Consider the following 18,418-nt stretch of genomic DNA (forward strand, 5'->3'; position numbering starts at 1 on the left):
GAGAAGCTGTCTCCGAAGCAGATGACGAGGACCTGGACAGAACCCTGACAGGAGAGGAGGAGGTCTGCCGGGTGGTTACCATAAGCTCTCTCCCAAGGTCTAGATTGGAGACTGTGGTCACCAATGGAGGGGAGAGTGTTGTGGAATGTGATCCACTGAGAGCTGAGCTTAGGGCTGAGCTAAGCTGAGCTGGGCTATGCTCAGTCAGGCAAAATAATGAGGTCAGAGTTCAGTCAAGCCAGAGCCGTGCCGAGTGAAGACTGAGCCGAGCCGTGCCCAGCCAAGTAGAACGAAGGCGTAGCTTACTAGCTATATAAGCTCAAACATTTTTGTAGAAGAGCAGAGCTGTTCTGGGCCTGTTCATTGCCTGTTACTTGATGATTGTTGTACAACTTATGAACTAAGCAGAAATATATGTATAAACTCATGCACCGAGTCTTGTACTAGTGGAGGAAAAGTGAAGGTCACACAAAACCTTTACAATATTTCACTGACTGGAGGTTATGTAGCAGAGCCGTAGGCCACATGATCATAGCAGAAAAGGTATTATTTCACTGACTGGAGGTTATGTAGGAGAGCCGTAGATCACATGAGCATAGCAGAAAAGGTAATATTTCACTGACTGGAGATTATGTAGGACAGCCGTAGGTCACATGAGCATAGCAGAAAAGGTAATATTTCACTGACTGGAGGTTATGTAGGAGAGCCGTGGGCCACATGAGCATAGCAGAAAAGGTAATATTTCACTGACTGTAGGTTATGTAAGAGAGCCGTAGGTCACATGAGCATAGCAGAAAAAGTGTTATTTCTCAGATTATGCAGATTATCGCAAGGCAATAGAAGCATTAATATGCAATTGTTTTCCTTTGTTCTTTACCACCTTCTCTAAGTTCAACCAGGTGACATGTTGATAGGTGGTTGGACCTGCTGATATAATCAGCTATTCGCAGGAAAATATCTCATTAGAAACAGATCGGAGAGTAGGAGATGGCGAGTCATTCTTTTCATGGAACAGGTCGGAAGATAGGAGCAGCAGGTGATTATTAGCAATTTACAAACATCTTATCTGCTGATCTACTATATAAACGGCAGTCGTTGTCTGTTTGTCTGTCTGCGTGTGATATTGAGTGTCCGCCTTATAGAGTACCGTACTTTTCGGACTATTAGCCGCTACTAGCAATCTAGGGCGCATTAACGGGAATCTCCGGTTAGTACACACACGCCTCTATACATAACATAACCTATTCATCGTTTGCCGTTTTCACACAAAAATGGCGTAATAACTCTATGGCTTTCTTTTAGCTTCATGACACGCGATGCTTTTTTGTCCTCGACTTATTAGGGCTACTTTGTCTTCGGCAAAACGATATCGACAATAGACTCTCTCGATATTAGAATTTGGCGATTAAATTTTATTAACTCTATGAAACACGATGCCGTTTTTGTGAACCTCTATTTCTGGCTTTTTTAAAGGTTCAATTGCTAAATCGCTGTTAAGGTCACTACTTTTCACGCGAACAATTGTATTATCTCAAGTAGGAATAGCATTTAGATTCTCTCACCTTCGATCGGACAAAGACACTACAATATTTTATTTTTACATAACATATCGTCGTATTCAGAGTTTTGATGGATAGCTGTTGGTGGAACTCTAACTTTTTATACACACACTTCTATGCAAGAATTGCTATTATTAATTCAACATATTCACGAACACAGGTGTCCTTTAGCGGGATATTGCCGAGGCCAGGCCGTAGTCTACTCGCACAAAAAACAACAAAGGTTCACGTAGTTATGAGCAAAAACAAAAGTATCCACCCAAATATCTCACCAATCCCATGAGCAGCACACACAAAAACTAAACCAATCAACAGAGCCACCCATCATGTCACAATATTCCAAGTTTCAAGTCATGTCTTGCACAACTCACCTTATGGTTTCTCAAAACTTGTCACAAAGTCCCTATTAATATGAGACTGTCCAATTGCTGTTTTAGAAATGGTCGCCGCTAGCATAACCTAACGTCCTGATTCAACATTTCAGTAACTATCGGGGCATTGATAAAAGAGGAAATCAAAGAGTTCGGGAGCACTCAGCAATGCTTCGATAATTACTGAAATGTTGAATTAGGACGTTAGGTTAAGCTAGCGGCGACCATTTCTAAAACAGCAATTGGACAGTCTCATATTAATAGGGACTTTGTGACAAGTTTTGAGGAACCATAAGGTGAGTTGTGCAAGACATGACTTGAAACTTGGAATATTGTGACATGATGGGTGGCTCTGTCGATCGGTTTAGTTTTTGTGTGTGCTGCTCATGGTATTGGTGAGATATTTGGGTGGATATTTTTGTCTTTGCTCATAACTACGTGGACCTTTGTTGTTTTTTGTGCGTGTAGACTATGGCCCGGCCTCGGCTTCGGCAATATCCCGTTAAAGGACACCTGTGTTCACGAATGTTATTTTGTTTTCTCAGTTTGTATTAATTGTATCATTACCGAATCATCTCATATTGTAATCGTAGCCAAACAGACTCAATTTAGCTATTACTTGCTAATTATTTCACTGTTACATCTAAACCTTTTTATAGTCATTTTATTTCTAAAATTTATTTGACCTGCACGAAACATTTTTCTCTTGATATGAAGTTAAAAGTATTTTGGCAAAGTAAGTTTGAAAACCTTTACAGTTGTTTTAGGTAGAATGGCAAATGTTGTTATATGTTAAATACAAATCAGTTTTCTGTTCTGTTTTTTTATTACTCGGGCAACGCTGGGTTGTACAGCTAGATGTATTAGCTTACACCAATGATATATAGCCCCCCAAGGATAGCCGACGGCTCTCATATGGGCGGGGGTTCAATGATGGAGCTCTGTTGGGATGAACCCGAACACGGCACCCGAACAAACAGATATACTGAATAAAGCCCGTTGTAAATTTACAGATATTATGAACTATAGTGGTTACTTTACTGATCTGTTAAATTCATTTTGTTGTCAAATAAATATAGTATCCCAATATTGTCACCGTTATGATCAGTCAGTTGCCATTCGCAAGCATTCGTGATATTAATAGTCACAATCGTAAAATAGTCAAAATTCGGTTCTGTATTTAGATTTTGAGTATGAAAACTACACTGCATAGCTTTGCCTGCTGTCCCATCTTATTGGCCAGGTAAAACAATGTGACAACGATGAAAGACTTTGTCATTTTATATCAGGGGTGGCAAAATATTAATCAAAAACTAAGAAAAAAAGGCCGTTGTTCGCATAATTTCGGGTGAATTATATTCAACTTTAATCGTATACTACGACCTTTACCAATTTTAAAATTACTAAAAGTAGGTAAATTGAAATGTTTTATTTTGCATGAATCTATTATTTTGGTTAGGTATCACCCTTACATTGTAGAAAATCAAGGTTTGCTATTGTGAACCGCTGGTTTACTGACTGAATGAGCTAATGAAACGATAACAGCGAGTAGTGTTTTCTAAAACCTAACAAAGCAACGCAACCGCCCCGCGAGAGTTGTGTTTGCTCCGAAACCCAGGCTAGCACAATCCTTACAGAGCTCTATCATTAAACCCGCCCATATAATAGACGTCGGCTATTCTTGGGAGGCTGTATATCATTGCTTACATATCTTTCCTTTTAAACCTAACCAATTAGTTTTTCGTAAATAATTTCACATTTTACAACAAACATTTGTAAGATTACTGTAAGATTTATCGTGTAAGATTGCAAGTATCAGTTATTCTCCACTCTTACTGTATATTTACATACATTTGCATATTTTGAGAAATATATATATATATATATAAATTTAAATTATCTTATTACATTTATAAACTTCTTATGACTTTTGAATTTATAATATAAGTTTTTTAAAGTTTGTTTTATCGTTGTTATTATTTCAACTTGCATTCTTTCAAACATAAATTGAGTATCGTGTTTGAAGTTAAAACATTATTCATTTTCCTATCACTGTTATTATTACTTGATTAGTTTCCAATCTTTATTATTAATATTATTTTTTTATTCAACCATTTTTGGCAGACATTGTTCTAATAAAATTTCAACTACAAAATACTATGATATTCTGTCATATTTTTAGTATCGTCGTATTCAAAGAATTGATGGATAGTTTCTGGTGGGACAGTAACCTTGTTATACCCACACACTTCTATGCAAGAATTTTTATTATTGATTCAACATATTCACGAATTTTATTCTGTTTTCTCAGTTTGTATTAATTTGATCATTACCGTATCATCTTTTATTGTAATTATTGCAAAACCGACTTAATTTAGCTATTACTTGCTAATTATTTGAAATTTACATCTAATCCCTTTTGCAACAGTTTTATTTTTTCTAATTTATTAGACTGGCAGAAAACCTTTTCCTCATGATATGAAGTTTGAAAGTTGTAGTTGTTTGAAAAAGTTTGAAAACCTTTAAAGTTGTTTTATTTTCTTTCTTAATTTATTTCAACTACACAAAACACTTCTCTCATGGTATGTAGTTTGAAAGTTAGAATGGCAAATGTTGTTATAAGTTAAATACAAATCAATTTTGTGTGCAAAGACTTTGTTTACTACCCGAGCAACGCCGGGTAGCACAGCTAGGCTTGGGGCCGTGGCGTCACTCGGGGATGTGCAGGAGACCTTTTTCACCCCGAGTACAGCGAGAGTCTCCAGGCGCGGCTTTCCGGATGAATGAGTTGGCGAGTGCGAGGCGATTGATTGCAAAGCGATTGAGTGCTAGGCGATTGATTGCGAGTGCGAGGCGATTGGTTGCGAGACGATTGGTTGCGAGTGCAAGGTGATTGATTGCAAGGCGAGTGCTAGGCGATTGATTGTGAGGCGATTGATTGTGAGGCGATTGATTGCGAGGCGAGTGGGAGGTGATTGCAAGGCGAGTGCGAGGTGATTGATTGCGAGGAGAGTGCAAGGCGATTGATTGCGAGGCGCGCAGGCCGATTGATTGCGAGGCGGGTGCAAGAGCGCAATTGTCAACTGCTCGGGGGGTAAAGACTGGTCAGCCGAGGCGGGGGCTCAGCGGCAGAAGTAAATGAACTGCAAATATAGACGGGTATGAACGCAAGCATGAATCTAGACATGAATCTAGAATATTTACTAGATTTTACACGCATCTAGCTGTAAGACACATTGCAGATTTCTATTGTTCTCCTCAACATTGACATGTATATGTGCATGCCTACTCTGATAAGGACAACGATTTCAGTAGACTGCATATTTGGAGTTGTTTTACAATACGAAAGACAACTCTCAATAAACCTTATGCTGCACGTGAATCTGTTCCTGTAGGCGGGTAATGCAGCTAGTTTCTTATAAAGCAAGCTATGTTGTGACAGAGTACCTGTCAATTGAGTACCAGCAATCAATTTTAGAGCAACAGCAAATGGAAGTATTTTTGTTCATTAATCTTGTGGACTCTCCCTTACACATTATATCGAAATAGTGGGTGTTGCCTGTTTTTTTGCAAACTAGCACATTTGTTTTTTGTTTTAGTCACGTGTCTCTCTCCTACATGGTACAGGGTTGGGTATGTTTTTCGACCCGTCATTAAAAACTATTGCCTGAGATCTATTTAAATAGTTACAGTCAAATAACCGATCATTTGTCAGATAACAGACGAGATCAGCAAGCGCTAAAATTTCTTTATTAGTTTTGTGTGCTGGTCATTCTTGATTTGATTAACTATTAGTTTGCTGATTGCATGTCATTGAAAGCAGTATAGAGCGGATATTTCCAAGTTTAGGGATACGGATACACATAGACCGAAACGATTACTTATCGTGTACATTTATTCAGCGAAAACCTTTTGCATAGGGAATCGAAAATCATCCTTGGTATCATTCTACATGCTACTATAGATCCCAAACAGGCCTGCCAACTCTCACGCATTGAGCGTGAGAAACACGCAATTGCCCGATGCCTCGCGCATCTCACCCCTTTGGCATGCAGGTGCCTCTTTTACCCTAGCAAATTTAGCAAACCTGTTTTTGCCCCAATCTTCAAGTAGTAATTATATACTTACTACTAATAAACAACTACGCTTGTATAAACATATTTGTGGCATTCTCATCTATCAACATCCTCCACAACATGTGGTTTCCATATGGAGTTATAATATTTTTCGGTGTGGTGTTATTATACGCTACAAAAAATTTATCCCACTTATCAAATCCTCGCGTTTTTCATTGCCCCCAAAATAGACTCTCATTCCTTTCCCCACTTTGGGGTTGGCAGGCCTGATCCCAAACTCAATCTGTAATGGCATGGTGTAACAGTTGTCTTACTACAACACTAATAGTTATTCTAATATATCAACTAACTAATAATTCTGTGCCCAGAATTTCTGTGACACACTGCATACGTACATGTAGATGTAGTGTAGATCTCAATGGATAAGCGTGCTGTGTATGACTCAATTATTTTTTGCCTCCAGGTATCGTTGGTCTCCTCCAGATTTGACTAATTCTTCTGGTCAAGGTCAGTTTTCTCATTTTATTCTGTCCTCTGGTTGTATTCTAGCCTAGGTTCAGTTCTCCAGCCTAAGTTCAGTATTCTAGTTTAGGTTCAGTATTCTAGTCTAGGTTCAGTATTCTAGCCTAGGTTCAGTATTCTAGCCTAGGCTCAGTATTCTAGCCTAGGTTCAGTGTTTTAACCTAGGTTCAGTATTCTAGCCTAGGTTCAGTATTCTAGCCTAGGTTCAGTGCTCCAGCCTAAGTTCAGTATTCTAGCCTAGGTTCAGTATTCTAGTCTAGGTTCAGTATTTTAGCTTAGGTTCAGTATTTTAGCCTAGGTTCAGTATTCTAGCCTAGGTTCAGTATTCTAGCCTAGGTTCAGTATTCTAGCCTAGGTTCAGTATTCTAGCCTAGGCACAGTATTTTAGCCTAGGCTCAGTATTCTATCCTAGGTTCAGTATTCTAACCTAGGTTCACTATTCTAGCCTAGGTTCACTATTCTAGCCTAGGCTCAGTATTCTAGCCTAGGTTCAGTATTCTAGCCTAGGTTCACTATTCTAGCCTAGGTTCACTATTCTAGCCTAGGTTCAATATTCTAGCCTAGGCTCAGTATTTTAACCTAGGCTCAGTATTCTAGCCTAGGCTCAGTATTCTAGCCTATCTTCAGTACTCCAGCCTAGGTCCAGTATTCTAGTCTAGGTTCAGTATTCTAGCCTAAGTTTAGTGAGCCTGTCTTGACAAACTGTTGTTTTTGCGGAGTTGTCTCCCGGCGAGCGCGGCAGCAAAAAACAGCTTGTCACAAGACGCACTGCACCTGATGCATCAGCTGCACTAAAAGGGAGTTGTTCTCTTCCGTCTATGCGGCTTAGCTGCGATGTTACGTCGGTCGCTCCATTAGTAATCATAACGGATTTCGCGCAAAAATTTATGTAGAAAAAATAACATAAAGACCTTTAACCAAAAACCAGTCTTTTTGGTAAACTTTAGTAGAACTTGAGAATAAAATAAATTAAAAATAAAATCAATAAGAACAAATAAAACTGACTGATACAAAAATACAAAAAAAACTGACTGAGCGCACAAATAACACCATGTTTAGTTGCTGTTGTTGCCTAAGTTCTTAAGTTCTACTCAAGTTCACCGCAGAGACTGGTCTCGGGTTGAACGTCTTTACGTTATTTTTTTCTACATAAATCTTTGCGCGAAATCCGTTATGATTACTGATGGAGCGACCGACATAACATCGCAGCCAAGCCGCATAGATGGAAGAGAACAACTCCCTTTCAGTGCAGCTGATGCATCAGGTGCAGTGCATCTTGTGACAAGCTGTTGTTTGGCTCGACCCGCTCAACGGAGGACAACTCCGCTAAAACAACAATTTGTCAAGACAGGCTAAGGTTCAGTATTCTAGCCTAGGTTCAGTATTCTAGTCTAGGTTCAGTATTCTAGTCTAGGTTCAAGATTCTAGTCTAGGTTCAGTATTCTAGTCTAGGTTCAGTATTCTAGCTTAGGTTCAGTACTCCAGCCTAGGTTCAGTATTCTAGTCTAGGTTCAGTATTCTAGCCTAGGTTCAGTATTCTAGTTTAGGTTCAAGATTTTAGTCTAGGTTCAGTATTTTAGCCAAGGTTCATTGTTCTAGCCTAGGTTCAGTGTTCTAGCCTAGGTTCAATATTTTATCCTAGGTTCAGTATTCTAGTCTAGGTTCAGTATTTTAGCCTAGGTTCAGTATTCTAGCCTAGGTTCAGTATTCTAGTCTAGGTTCAAGATTCTAGTCTAGGTTCAGTATTCTAGCCTAGGTTCAGTATTCTAGTCTAGGTTCAGTATTCAGATTCCTAAGCAAGCCCTAAATATGGTAAGCTAGTTTCTACTCACTCCACTTCATAAAGTTTTGGCTGTTTGTCTAACATCTGATTGTTTGTTTTAGACAACAAAGATGAAAACACAACAAATGTTGCATACTTCTATGGCCATCTTAACATCAGTGTTGGTATCACAGCCAGTATGTTCCCTTCAACAAGCATCCTTGTTTACTATATTAAGGCTGATGGAGAAGTCGTTGCTGACCAAGTTAAAGTTGATGTCAGTTATTGTACCGCAAATAAGGTGAATACAGAGCCCCCTTCCGTTTCAATGGAGAATTCTTTGTAATGTGTATCTTTATGTAGGAGGCTGTACTTTGAAATATGCAGCTTATTAGAAAAACTTAAAGGTCATCCACTGGTATTTTCGGTATAAACCTTGATGATTAAGACGTCTAAACTGTATAATACGATTTGCTTAACAACTTTGCAGGTGTCCATGGAGTTTAGCAAAAGGAGAGGAAACCCTGGAGAAGATGTTAAGGTCTCATTGCAGGCGGCGCCACTTTCTCTCTGCTCGTATAAAGTTGTTGACAAAAGTGTTTATTTGAAAGGAGACAGTGAAGATTTAACCCAGGATGCAGTTGCCAACCTTCGTAACTACTACACACTTGGTCTGAACTCTGGGTGAGTCAGCATTCTGTCTCTATATAACAGCCTTGCATATTAAACTCTTACACAATTTTTTGGCTACCGTAAGTGAAATAGTGAAGAGATTGACGGTTAGTTTTTTTTAGCTGCTTTTCAGCACTGCCCATTGATTTTGGCGTAAGGGCAGAGTTTATAGAATAACTTCAGGTTCTGACACAGCATCAATGGGGATGGAGCATTCCAAACAGTGGAGCTTATTGAAATATATGAGAAATGTTTAAGTCCGGTTGTCTCAGGCTTTTAGTTATTCTCAAACATCCTATCAACTTGGTGCTCACCAGTTGCTCTGCATTATTTCTTGAATGAGAAGCTGAAATGTTTATAAAATTGTAGCCTCAGGGCCATGGATAACATGCATCAATTTGGCAGTACAGACTAGTATGAAAAGTTGGTTTTTGGAATCTTCAGCTTCATGTGTTTTCTACTACAGCAACTCGAGTTCTGTTTTTGATATAATGTTCAGAATTGAATATTCTTGATTGGGTAATCATTGTTATTCAGCTATTATACGCTGTTTACATATTTTACAGATCTTACAATGATGTCAACAACTACTGTGAGAAAAAGTTGGCAGGGTCTAAGAACAAGCTTGTAAGTTATCATGCTACGTCTTTCACCTCATTTTGGCTTTTTTACATACAGCAGCATGGGCTAGTATGGATCAGCATGGGCCAATGTGGGGCAGCATGGGCTAGTATGGGTCAGCATGGGCCAGTATGGGTCAGCATGGGCTAGTATGAATCAGCATGGGCTAGTATGGGTCAGCAGGGGCCAGTACAGGTCAGCATGGGTTAGTATGGATCAGCATGGGCTAGTATGGATCAGCATGGGCTAGTATGGATCATCATGGGTTAGTATGGGTTATCATGGGCTAGTATGGATTATTATGGGCTAGTATGGATTGGCATGGGCTAGTATGGATCATCATGGGTTAGTATGGATCAGCATGGGCTAGTATGGATTATCATGGGCTAGTATGGATTGGTATGGGCTAGTATGGGTCAGCATGGGCCAGTACAAGTCAGCATGGGCTAATATGGATCAGCATGTGCTAGTATTCATCAGCATGGGCTAGTATGGATCAGCATGGGCTAGTATGGATTAGCATGGGCTAGTATGGATCAGCATGGGCCAGCATGGGCTAGTATGGATTAGCATGGGCTAGTATGGATCAGCATGGGTCAGCATGGGCCAGTATGGGTCAGCATGGGCTAGTATGAATCAGCATGGGCTAGTATGGGTCAGCAGGGGCCAGTACAGGTCAGCATGGGTTAGTATGGATCAGCATGGGCTAGTATGGATCAGCATGGGCTAGTATGGATCATCATGGGTTAGTATGGGTCATCATGGGCTAGTATGGATTATTATGGGCTAGTATGGATTGGCATGGGCTAGTATGGATCATCATGGGTTAGTATGGATCAGCATGGGCTAGTATGGATTATCATGGGCTAGTATGGATTGGCATGGGCTAGTATGGGTCAGCATGGGCCAGTACAAGTCAGCATGGGCTAATATGGATCAGCATGTGCTAGTATTCATCAGCATGGGCTAGTATGGATCAGCATGGGCTAGTATGGATTAGCATGGGCTAGTATGGATCAGCATGTGCCAGCATGGGCTAGTATGGATTATCATGGGCTAGCATGGATCAGCATGGGCCATTGTGGAGCAGCATGGGCTAGTATGGATCGGCATAGGTTAGTATGGGTCAGCATAGGTTAGTATGGATCAGCATGGGCCAGTATGGGTCAGCATGGGCTAGCATGGATCAGCATGGGCTAGTATGGATCAGCATGGGCTAGTATGGGTCAGTATGGGTCAGCATGGGCCAGTGTGGGGCAGCATGGGCCAGTACAGGTCATGATGGGCCTGCTCCGGTCAACTAGGGTTGAAGCCAATGCTCTGATGAGTAAGTTAATTAGCAAACAAAACATCTGAGCTTATAGGGCAGTATATACTTACTAACGATCAACTTGGGTATGTCAGGTTATGTATTATATGTATAAGTATATGCATGTGTGAGTACATATACATGTAATATGCTTCATATATATGTAGTGCGCTACATATATATGTAATATGATACATATATATGTAATAGGCTACATATATATGTAATGCGATACTTATAATATACATATACATGTATGGTGCTACTCAATAATGGATGGTTGTCATACGAAGCCAAGAATCTTGTGCAGTGAACATGATAGGCCCATTCATTTTTTTATCACAAAGGAGAGATGGAAGAGGTCAATGGTAATATTTCCACGATACTCCAGAGAGCTCAAAGATTCAAAGACAGCTTTTGACTTGGCTGGCGTAGTTGTCATGTCAGACTTAGCATTGGAGACAAGACCTTGCGACACTAAGACTCGTTCACAATGTAATGTACTTTTTATTTATTTATAGTAGTGTGCAAAATAAGCCGTAGTTCGCCTGTTTTATTTAGTACTAGCTAAATGCCCAGCGTTGCCCGAGTAATAAAATAGTATTTGCACAGAAAATTTATTTTATTTAACATGTAACAATAGTTACCATTCTAACTTTCAAACTTCATATTATGAGTAAAGTGTTTTGGGCAGTTCAAATAAATAAAGAAAAAATAAATAAAACACCTGTAAAGGTTCTCAAACAACTGTAACTTTTAAATTTCTTAACATAAAAAAGGTGTTTTGTGAGGTGAAATAAATTAAGAAAAAAATAGAACATCTGTAAAGGTGTGTAAATGTGAAATCATTAGCAAGTAATGACTAAATATAGTCTGTTTTGCTACGATTACAATGAAAAATTATTCGGTATACAATTATATGATTTTAATTCCTTTCATTGTTGGCATCGTAAGAAGTATAGAAAGCCATAGTAATTATCTAATACAAACACACCCTGATAATAATCATCAAAATTTTAAATATGTCCTATACATATTCAAAATTAGTAACAAAATATGTTAATTCTCGTAACCATAGTTACCTACAGTAACTTAGTGTATTTAGTGGGTATGATCTTATGATCTGCAATAAAATGTAGCATTATAATGTACTAGGTGCAGTACGTACTGAGGAGAGTTCTTACCTTCGAGACAGATGTACATGTATAACACAAACATTGAATTTAACTTAAATGAATTTAGCTTACTAAACACATACATAAAGTTAAAGTTTTAGTATGTAATTTACTAGACTTCAACTCGGTCAACGGCTAAAACTTTACCATCTATCTGTTTTCAGTTTCATTTTTATTATAACTTATAATGAGTAGCGCTGAACTGAAATGGAGAGCGTGCTTCGTATCTCTTTCAGGTGGGAGATATTTTGGTGAATATCATATCAGCATTTTCGTTATTTCTACGTAATCACCACACCGACTGCCAACTTTTAATTTCGATAGAATTTTTGTTAATATCGTATGGCGCGAAAAATTGGAAAGTTTTTTTGGCCTTATATGGTGAGGACAAAAAAAACAGTGTTTTACTTCGTAAGGCAAAAGGTGAGAGCAAGCTTCAGTGACGTTGCGTAAGACAGAGTGCTATGTGTATTTTAACCTAGATAACCACTCATATCTCTCAATGAATCAATTGCATCTCGCGTAGCTTAATGGGTCAGTTCATTGCCTTGTGTACAGGAGGTTTCGAGATCTAATCTTTTGCAATAAGAATTCATTATTGGTAGGTACTAATAGCTGTAGCTAGGCAGACTAAATCACAGATGAACACACAAATACCGAGTTTTATATATATATATATATATATATATATATATATAGATTAAAAATATAGCTTGTTCTCAAATGACTAGAAACTACATTGAATGCTCTCGGTCCTATTATATATATATATATATATATATCTCAGTTTGTCATCTCTCCAGTTACAGTGATAAAGCTTTACCGACGAAAAATCATATTCGTGCTGAATTTGGACTCACGCCATTTAAATTGCAAGTCTACTAACAAGCGCTCGTAACCACAAGGCTAAGTCGTTCTTACTACACTCATCGCTTTTATCATATACTGTATATCCTTTTCGCGATTGAACGCGCTAAATGTGCACTTTTTTTATTAATTAATGAATTTTACCTTTTGCATTTGTTTTTTAAGATTGTTTTTTTAACTCGTTTTTCTAATTTGCAGTTTTCAATTGTTCCGTTTCTATTTGAAATGGGCCATTACACTCATATTTCCGGTTTCGTTAAATCTGTAAAAGCTAAATGCTTTTCATGTGAACAATTGTATTATTTGGACTAGGAATTGCCTCTACATTCTCTCTCCGTTCGGTCAGACAAAGTATCAGACAAAGAAAGTCTGACATCTCATTTTTACGTTTACACCAGTATCGCGAGGTACCAGTATCATCCATCAAAACTTTGAATGCTACGAGCTTCTGCCTCAACAGGAACCTTTTTTTTACACGCACTTCCATGTACTCATTGTATAGTTTTTCTCTTACTTGATTGGCACAGCACAGAAACACTTTTTACATGATATGAAGTTTGAAATTCATAATGGTAAATGTTGTATATGTTAAATAAAAATAAATTTTATGCGCAAAGATTTTGTTAGTACCCAGTCAACACCGGGCATTTACCTATTGTCAGTATAAACATAAGTAAAGTAGTTGGAATCTTGTTAGGTCAGGGAGGAGAAAATGTGTCAAGGTCTGTAGATTTTGGCAATGTAAGGTTATCAGTAGAGGAAATGACACAGTTGCTAGTTTTATTCAAAACTAGACATCCGCTGAAGTTACTATTATGATATGTAGTTGATACATAAACATCCCATTTATGGTTTTGCAAAAACAGATTTACTGAATGTCAAGGTCTTTATGCAATCACCAACATCTAACTACTGGTCATTCACCATTTCCGTACAAACTGTAACACTTTTTAGATCTCCAAAGGTTTATGCCACCGGTAGCGATGTCAACAGGAGGCGTGGCGATGACACAGAGGCTGTATGGAGAGAGATTGCCATCTCTGACTGTAAGAGACTATTTTCCGGAGACTTGGCTCTGGGACCTCATCGAGATAGAGTGAGTAGCTTTTCCACAGAGTCATCGGTTTCGTAGTTGCGTCTCTTGCTGCTATATTTATAGACATACTACCTGAATACCCGGCGTTGTACGGGTAATAAAATAATTACCTAATGATTTTGAGTGGCCTAAGTAACTTGAGTAGCGTACGCCTGCAGACCTGAAACTTCCAAGTTTAAATGTAGGAGGATGTATCCAAGGGTTTGCAAAGCCAGAACCGTAAACACACTTAAAGGCCTTCCATTATTTTGATATCAAATTGCATAGTTGAGAGAAACTGTCATTTGAAGTTTGTTACAGGTTTCCATATGTGTTTATAAATGTCTTACCTTATATATAAATGAGACAGCCAAGAATTACTTTGTTTCACCAAGTAAAAATAAATGGTGAAATAAATATATATTTATTTCACCATTATTATATTGGTGAAATAAATATAATACAAGCAATAAGTCAACTTACTTAAAAAGATCACAGATTTCTTGTCAACAGAATTGAAAAACAATTAAATTAAAATTTAATTGAATTAAAATTACAAATTAGCATTTATATAAATAAGATTGAAACTAATGTACCACTTTGGTTAAATTTAAGCAGTCAAATATGTGACATGTCTTAGCAACTAGGCTAGCCTGTGGTTCTAGAAAGAAAATTATCACAGTGAACAGATGTAGTAAATTTAATACTCTCCGAGTGACTTCTAGATTGAGAAAGTGCCTTTTCAATTAGTATTGTAATGAATGGCTGGATTGAACACGGTTAGTGAAAGCATATTGCTGTCTGGGTTGAAGAGCAGGCAACTCCGTGAGGTACTTGTGTACTGGAACAAGTTTGATGTTTGACCTTGCCATTGTACTGGTAAAGCCAGTACAATGACCATTTTACCTGGTACTGCCCATTGTACTGGTAATGCCAGGCTTGCGCCTGGCATTACCAGTATTTCTTATATTTTCAACCAGATATCTTGCAGGTAGGTGTTTTAGGAGCTGGTTCTCAGGAACCTGATGGAGTTTTGAAGCCGAATATTTTTTTTGATTTGTTTAATAGTACAAAGCATATATGTGTGAAATTTGGATGAAATTAGCCAAAAAATGCGGAAAAGCATAGAATTTATGTAGACTAACAGACAGACACAATGACACAGTGGTATTTATGAATATAGATGGCAACCTTTTAACCTATATATTACAGCCACTAGTCAAAATTATTTTACATAATTCCAGCTCTCTCTTTTCTTTTCTCAGCCAGAATCAACTTGGAACCCATCTCTGTCTTCATTCTTAGCTCAAATGCAGAATGGTTGTTTAATGGTAGACAACTGTCAGTTGGTTTATATGTGTTTACAGCTCAGAAGGCCTTGTAGAGGTAGAAAGTGAACTTCCACATACTATAACTGAGTGGGTCGGTAGTGCCATATGCCTGAATGAGGAAGAAGGTTTAGGTGTATCACCTTCTCAGAGTGTCACGACTTATCAATCATTCTTTACCTCCGCTACTCTACCGTATTCAGCCATCAGAGGGGAAACGATTCCAGTAGCCCTGTCAGTGTTCAACTATTTGGATACATGTCTGCCTGTGAGTTGCTTCATACTCTACACGTCTAAGAATGGTGTGAGAGTCTAGAATGTTCGGATACACATTATTAATATTATCAATGTTGATATATATAATATTATAATTGATAATATTGATAATATTGATAATATTATCTGTTGATGATATACACATCATCAATAGATCTATTTATATATCAATAGGTCTATTGATATATCAATAGATCTATTGATATATCAATAGATCTATTTATATATCAATAGATCTATTGATATATCAATAGATCTATTGGTATATCAATAGATCTATTGATATATTACTGCTATTGCTATATCAGTAGCATTAATAAATCAATAGCATTGGTATATCTATAGTATTGATTCATCTATGCTATTGATGAGCAATACCATTGATATATCAATACTATAGATATAATAATATTATTGATACATCAATACATATTATTAATATGTATACTCCATGTACTCCCATACTCTCAAGCCAATTGATTCATTAGCTGAACAGAATCTAGCTTTAGTTCCTAGACATGTAAGTCTTTATTTACCAACAACCCTATTCAATCTTTGTTGTTTCCTGTCTGAGCTTCTCATCTTTGAATTGTCTACTTTTCATTTCCTTAGATATAGAGGGATTAGTTACAATTTATATGGAGAGCATATCTCATAAACAGGCTCAGTGAGCTTCACCGCATAAACAAGGACGGAGCGCATCAGTTCTTTTTGGCTTAAACATGTACATTAAATATTTAACGTATTAAAAAATATTTGAAAATTTTCATTTGTTTTTAAGCATATGTTACCTTAGCATTCCATACTGTACATGTAAATGTTCATAAATTTCATAATGCTGAAAAGTAATCATTCCATTTGATGCCTTTTTAGGTGCAGCTTAGACTAAAATCTTCAGCTGAATATTCCGTGGAAGGAGTGTCTACCATTAATACATGTGTGTGCAGCAAAGACTCCGCTACTCACACCTTCCCTGTGGTACTCAGCAGTATTGGACTGGTCAATCTCACAGCCACGGTACGAGTTTTTTTTGTCTCTTTATAACATCAGCAATTATGAATGCTCTGCGAAGGAATTGTAGTTCCATAAAGATATAACTGAGGATGTAGCTTTTTTCCTCTTCCTTTTGCTCTTTCTTCAAACTTGTTAAAAATAAGAGTTATCACTGCTGTCAATATCGAATAGTTGTTCATAATGACTTAACTAATTTAAATCCTGCAATGATTCCCTTTAGGCAACAATCATCCAGAATGAGCCGGATCTGTGCAGTGATAACAAGACAATAGACGAGTCTCTAGTGGGGGTGAGGGACGCTATAATCAAGGGGCTCATCGTTGAGCCAGAGGGAGCACCAAGAGATTATACTGTCAGCGAGTTTATTTGTCAGTCTGCTTCTGGTAAGCTCTACCTGTCTGTAGATACTATGAGCTTTGTTACGTATGTATTAAGGCAGCTTGTAGCATGGCAGTGTTGAAAAAACTAAATTTCTATTTATAAATTCCACTTTCTCTGAACACGTTTGCTTGGGTGTTAGTTTTTGTAAACGCTACGTGTTTCTACATTTTTGACTGATTTTGTCCAAACTCCGCACACTAATTCTCTGTCGCCAAACATATTTGGTTTTAAAACTCTGTCTGGTTCCTGAGCATTCAAGAATGCAGCTCCGCATGCATGAAAGACAATTGAACGGGTTCAGTTATTGTTGTTGCAAAAGCAGTGCTAGTAAGACAATTGATCAAGGTTTAAATTTGTATTAGACACTAAATTGTTTTACTAGTTTATTTCAATTAGAACATATAACAGATTTATTCAATCCCAATTAGTAAAATTAAAAAAAGACAAAGTCGATGTACTTCATTGTTATATTATTTATATTTTATTTTGGTTACGGACAAACACGCTGAAGTTGTCTTCACTTTTATTTAAATGCATGTAATTTGTTTTAATGTAAATGTTGAGAACTGCTGGATTTGTTTTAAATGCAATGCATTGAAAATAATCTTATTGTTGCAGGAGACTGGCTTTTAAAATCTTTTTAATTTCTTTCAGGTTCATACTAATGATTTTTGTTAAACAGTATTTAACATAAAATGATGGCTGCTTAAACAACGTTCTCTGATAGGCTGTTCAGTAAAATGAATTAAAATTCATAAAATTGATTTCTTCAATATTGTTGTCCATGACAGATGACAAAACTAAAACTAAATTTGTAACTGTTGTTTTAGTTTAGCTACCCCGTTAAAGATAATGAAGCGTATGTTTCATATCTCTGGGGTTTAGAAGGAAACTGCGGAGTGCTGGTTGTCCAGCAACTAATTTTACTCATTGATGTGTTGGTGTCGGATTTCACGATGATAAATTTATAAATTAATGTATTTCAATACGGTAAAAACACTATCAAAGTACAAGCTGGACCCGATTGAAGGCTTGTTTATATTTCACTACTCTTCTGATTAGGTGCATCTCAGATGAAAAACGTGGAGTTACCGTTGCCAGACTCAAATCTCGTTGTCCCTGACTCAGTCAGATCCAGTATTTCTGTGGTTGGTGACTTGATGGGCCCAGCACTTGATAATGTGGATGATCTACTTAGGATGCCTTATGGCTGCGGTGAACAGAACATGGTTGGTTTCTCACCCAATGTATTTGTACTACAGTACTTAGAAGGTCAAGGTCGAGATTCAGAGGAGGTTCGCAAGCGAGCTGTTACTCACATGCAGTCAGGTAAGTGAAATTTAATATGCTAGTGCAAGTACTGTAAACATAGTCATGTTTTACAAACTTACAAAAGCTTTTACATCTTTT

The 18,418-nt window shown here is 37.6% G+C and overlaps 1 protein-coding gene across 1 annotated transcript in view; it reads left to right on the forward strand.

The window, feature by feature from the left end:
* Nucleotides 1-18,345, forward strand: part of LOC137390778 (pregnancy zone protein-like) — a 34,242-nt gene extending 15,897 nt beyond the window's left edge. The window contains exons 10-20 of the mRNA XM_068077096.1: nucleotides 915-1,036; nucleotides 6,470-6,513; nucleotides 8,413-8,591; nucleotides 8,781-8,974; nucleotides 9,529-9,589; nucleotides 11,240-11,387; nucleotides 13,889-14,030; nucleotides 15,377-15,605; nucleotides 16,487-16,630; nucleotides 16,848-17,010; nucleotides 18,071-18,345. Coding sequence (XP_067933197.1) covers nucleotides 915-1,036; nucleotides 6,470-6,513; nucleotides 8,413-8,591; nucleotides 8,781-8,974; nucleotides 9,529-9,589; nucleotides 11,240-11,387; nucleotides 13,889-14,030; nucleotides 15,377-15,605; nucleotides 16,487-16,630; nucleotides 16,848-17,010; nucleotides 18,071-18,345 — 1,701 coding nt within the window. The remainder of the gene's footprint in view (nucleotides 1-914; nucleotides 1,037-6,469; nucleotides 6,514-8,412; nucleotides 8,592-8,780; nucleotides 8,975-9,528; nucleotides 9,590-11,239; nucleotides 11,388-13,888; nucleotides 14,031-15,376; nucleotides 15,606-16,486; nucleotides 16,631-16,847; nucleotides 17,011-18,070) is intronic.
* The last annotated feature ends 73 nt before the right edge of the window (nucleotides 18,346-18,418 follow it).

Source organism: Watersipora subatra, chromosome 3 (assembly GCF_963576615.1).
Source record: "Watersipora subatra chromosome 3, tzWatSuba1.1, whole genome shotgun sequence".
NCBI classification, from domain to species: domain Eukaryota; kingdom Metazoa; phylum Bryozoa; class Gymnolaemata; order Cheilostomatida; family Watersiporidae; genus Watersipora; species Watersipora subatra.